Source organism: Pistacia vera, unplaced genomic scaffold, assembly GCF_008641045.1.
Source record: "Pistacia vera cultivar Batoury unplaced genomic scaffold, PisVer_v2 Contig173, whole genome shotgun sequence".
In the NCBI taxonomy this organism is placed as follows: Eukaryota; Viridiplantae; Streptophyta; class Magnoliopsida; order Sapindales; family Anacardiaceae; genus Pistacia; species Pistacia vera.
The window spans coordinates 283466-288433 of NW_022195823.1; the positions used below are offsets into that span (position 1 = coordinate 283466).

A 4968-nucleotide genomic window follows, 5' to 3' on the forward strand; every position below is an offset into this window, starting at 1 on the left:
GGTGGGAGAAGTGATTTATTATAAAATTACCCTTTCAGAAATTCACAAACGGGCAAAAATTGAACCTAAATGCAACTATTGTCATTTTCGTCAAACTCCCCAAAACTATTCAAAAATACACATCTCAGACCCCCAAAATCCAAATGCCAACTTCGTAAAACTTCTGTTAGCTTTTAAAGGGTAAAACTGTCATTTAGCACTTTTGCATAAATAAAACTTAACTTAAAAACTTTTCTTCTTTTTACTCCACCTTTCCTAGCAGTTTATCTAAACCTTTAACTTTCAGTTTCTTTCACTTATACCCCCACCTTCCCCAGTAGCTCACCCACCCATCGCACAAATACAACCCAATACCTGCATCTAATGCATTAGTATACGCAAATACAACAATGTCGCCACCTTTAAAGACCAATAGGGCCGCAAGAGGTGGCCTTAAGTGCTAGGCCAAGGTGGCCTCAATCCAGGCAACGGTGAATCATCAAAGAGGTGGTAGCCTCAATCGAGAAGGCGACAACCTCAAGCGTGAGGCCAAGACAGCTTCAAGTGCTAGGTTGATGCCGCCTTTTAAAGCAGTCGCTACCGTCACACAAAAGAGTTAAAGGAAGGTGGGGTTGGGGATGTGGGTTAGGGTTAGGGTTAGGGTTGGGTTTGTATTTTGGTTTGGGGCATTGGGTGATTTCATTAAAGATTAAGGGTGCTTTTTAATTTTAATCACTAAAAAATTTGTTGAGCTTTTAAATTTCAATTTTAGGGTAAAAGGGGAAATTCGATCTTAAAACCTAACAGAAGTTTAAGGAAGTTAGCATTTGGGTACGAGTGATTGATCTTTTGATAACTTTTGGGGAAGCTTGATAAAAATGACAATAGTTGTCATCTAGGGCAGGTTTCCAATAAAGCTTGGCAGGTTAGTTATTTTTGCCCATTCACAAACTAACCAAAAGTAAAAATTGGGATGGCAAATATAATTAAATCACTATGTATTCCATACCCTTAAACAAAAGTATAATATAATGGAAATTTTTGAAAAATATACTATCGTAATGAGTTAAAAGTATGATATTATCCCTACATACTGACATTTGATTGCTAGATAACATTGTCCTAGTGGGTATTTGAGAATAAATCCAAATGTGAGAAGAGAAGGTTGAGTTTTCTCTACACCATTAGGCTAGGTGCAATTGCTATTGATGTTCTAATTTTTTTTAAATTTGACTTTAGTTACCATGACAAAACTATGGAATTAACCTCAATAAATATAAAGTTTAATAGAGTTGTATTGTTAAGTGGTCCATTTTATTTTTCCTTTTTTCTTTTATTTTTTTTAAAGTGGGTCTAAATTAATAATGTTCCTTTATATAGCATTGAAAATAATTTATGTACGCAATGAAGTTGGACAAAATTTCATTAAAACAAATTAATGTAAATGATAACAAGCTTGTTTGGGGAAAGAACTTTGTTACTTCGTATTGTGGATGATATCAAAGGGCTATGACTACGAAAATACTCGCAATGAATCTTCAATTTGCCATTCTATGGTAAAATTTAATGTTTTTAACCACTTTAAGCTGTGTGTATGATAAAAAAAATATCGATATTATGTATGCTAGATAATGTCGATCATGGTAATAACAATTGATGTGCTTCTACATGTGTATGGTTAAAATTTTACCATTTTTTAATCAACTTGAAAATGATTTTTTTACCCCTCTTTAATTAAGTTCTACTGTTACCTGATGGTTTAGATGATTCTGCAAAATTGTAGGGATGTTGCTGATAGTTTCTAATTTGTATGGGCCTTGCTGATCTCTCATGAAACCTTAGGCGAAAAGGATTTAATAAGCCTTTGGAATATTAAAAGTGCCCCCGCTTTGATTGATAAATGAGCAGAAAAGGGGAACGCTAGGCAGAAAGGCAAAGTAAAGGTGATTGATGTTATGAATACAAATAAATTCGGATACAGAGAATCTTCTTCAGCCAAGTCAAGGCAAGTAAAGCCAAAAATCAACCTGGGTTTTGTCCCTTGGTCTTAATGCTCACGTTCATCGCCTTGGAAGTCACGGAGCACAGTTAACATTCTCAGACCAACACAAACAAACAGCTTCCACAACTCAGCTCTTCAGGTGATTCTTCAACTCTTCATTAATTGAGATTTCTGTTATGGTTTGGCATCGAATAAAAGCTGAAAGATTGTGTATTTCAATCTTTAAAAGCTGAGTGGAGTCAACTTAGTTACTGGTTGACTGGGTTGACTGAGTTTTCAAGTCTCTCAGCTGATCATACATATGTGGATTTGTTTATGGAATATGGGTGTTCATAATTGTTTATAATATAATGTCACCTGATCACTCTGAAACAATAATCTTATATCTCTTGTTCTGTAACACATTTTCCTGAGTCTTTACATGTCATGTTCACCTGTTTCTCATAAAACTATGTAATTGGGAATTTTGAGGATTTAATTGTTAAAATGATTTAGTATTAACCAGTCTGGATAACTTAACTAAACTCGCTCAGTTAATGACAATGAATGTTTGATAATGAAGAATAATGAAATATTAGTTTTTGCAAAAGAGTTTGTATGATAAAACTGTATGTGTGGTATTACTTTTTCTTGAATAAGCTAATTGCGGTCAAAATTTACATGAATAGTAATCTGTTGGCTTCTACTACGAATTTCTGGTGATTAATTTAGACATCATCTAAGGTTCTTTTTTTGTATGTATTACTTAACAGAACTGAATGTGATAACTTTGCAATTGTAGCATTTAGAGAATATTGTTATTTTTATTTTGCAATAAGACTGCTGCATGCATGACCTATTCATGATGTATAAATGGTTTTGATCTTAACAATTAACTTTGAAATACTTGACTGGATGGTGATATAGGATATACAAGGATGGATGCTAGGGTTATTTAAGCTTTAATTAGTCTTTATCTTTTTACTTTATTTTCATTGGTCCATTAGGATTAGAATTATACTTAAGATTTGGATTCTAAGCCTAAATAGGTTTGTGAAAAAGTAGACGGTGATGAATAAGTGATAAGTACTATTTCCACTGAGTTTTCTGCTTAAACCTTCTTCTAAATTTCTCCCTATTCTTTCTGTTTTTTTTTTCTATTTCTCTATTTTCTATCTCTTCTGTATCTCTCTACTCCATGACTTGGTCTTTTGCTTTAAGTTCTCATTCTGATAATAATAATTTCATGCAGAATTTCTTCATTTAACTTCATTGATTTTGGAAAGGTGTTTAAGCTGGGATTACAAAGGCATAATGGCTAGATCAACGGGGAACAATAATACAAACTTATTAAGATTGGTAGAGGAGAGAGCATTGTCGAAGAAAGTTGAGGAAGAACAAAAGAAACAAGAAATTGGAGTCCCTTATTTTCATAAAGACTGCATCTCAAATATCCTTATTCGACTTCCTCTTCAGTCACTTTCAAGTACAAGGTTTGTTTGTAAACCGTGGTATGGTATCATAAACAGTGCCAATTTCATCAATGCACATTTTCATGGCTCTGAATCTGTTTTGATCTTTCTAAAATCAGTTGAAAGTTTGCCTACGGCATCAGCTCGACCAGAGCAACCAAATACTTTTTCAGTTGAAACAAGTTTACTTCAGCAAAACTCTTTCTCTATTTTTGATCATCCCATTACCAATAGCACGTCAAAATTTTGTATCCAGTTCATGTACTTTAAAGAAGGAAAGAGCAAGTCAGAGGAGTATAAAGTAAGTTGTTTGGGTAACATTAGAGCTACATGCAATGGTCTAGTTTTGCTTGATAACCGGCTGAAGAAAGGAGGACTCGTGGTGATGAATCCTGTGACAAGAAAGATGGTTGCACTTCCTGTAGGTACCTTATATCCTCCCCATGATGAATCCTATGGATTTGCGCTTAGTGAAGCTACTGGTGAATACAAAGTGGTGCACTTGTTTCGAGATAGTTTGGGATATATCAGCTGTGAGATTTTAAATCTTGGGACACGGTTTTGGAGAGGTGTGAATGGACCTTCTTTCGGACTCTTTGGTTGGTTTGGATACAAACCTGTTTCAGCTATAGGGGCTTTGCATTGGATTCCTGAAATTGATGCTAGTGAATACATAGTGTCTATGGAAGTAGACCATGAAAGGTTCCAGACAATACTCCTCCCAACAGCATGTAGAACTTATGATAGGATCATTGAGAAGGATGGTTTCCTCTGTTTTGTTACACATGAAGGATTGAACATAGATATTTGGGTCTTGAAGAGTTTATCCGGAGATGTCTGGACAAAACACCATAGTATCACAAAAGGAGGTATAATTGATATGGTTCCGCTTTTTAGTTTGAGAATGAGTGAGGATATGATTTTCACCAGAGATGAAGATGGCTCGTTTTACACTTATGACTTCACACTCGAAGTGATGACGAAGGTTGAGACTGAAAAGGAGTGCTTCCTGCCATCCGATTCCTACTTTCCTCATGTCAACAGCCTTATCTCTTGGGAAAAAAGTTGGGATGTTTGCGATTGATTTACCTCTTGCTGGAAAGAGAAGGATGCATATGTTCCAGGCAATCAAGTATGCTCAGTCATTCCCTGTGATTGCTCTTTGCATTTCTTTGTTTGGTAGTCTTCTATATACTTATACTCTTGTGTTCAGAAAGAATTGCTTCAGTAGAGTAATGTTGTAATCATGGTCTGTATATAAGTTTGTGTGTCAAATCATTGGAGATAATATTGAACAAGGGTTTGTGAAATTAATTGTCAAGCGAATTATTATCTCATAATGTAGGTATTAAGACTTTTATGTGTCGGCGACGTTGGAATGATTGAAGACTTTATGCACATGAGAGTCCCAGAAAATACATAAATTTGAATAACAGAGATTGCATCTAACGTATTAGAAGAATGCAAATTATATTTTTGTCAACTCTTGCCAAGAAGAATTTTCTTAAATGCATGTTATTTGATAGTCACATCTTA

At 34.8% G+C, this 4968-nt stretch overlaps 1 protein-coding gene across 2 annotated transcripts; it reads left to right on the forward strand.

The window, feature by feature from the left end:
- Positions 1 to 1918: 1918 nt before the first annotated feature.
- Positions 1919 to 4746, forward strand: LOC116125849 (F-box/kelch-repeat protein At3g23880-like). 2 transcript variants are annotated; one of them, XM_031411558.1, is made up of 2 exons: positions 1919 to 2120; positions 3213 to 4746. In XM_031411558.1, exon 2 carries the CDS (start codon positions 3275 to 3277, stop codon positions 4514 to 4516), a length of 1242 nt encoding a protein of 413 aa, XP_031267418.1. In that variant the 5' UTR covers positions 1919 to 2120; positions 3213 to 3274; the 3' UTR covers positions 4517 to 4746. The 2 variants fall into 2 exon arrangements, with proteins under 2 accessions (XP_031267418.1, XP_031267419.1); XM_031411559.1 differs by having other exon boundaries at positions 3247 to 4746.
- The last annotated feature ends 222 nt before the right edge of the window (positions 4747 to 4968 follow it).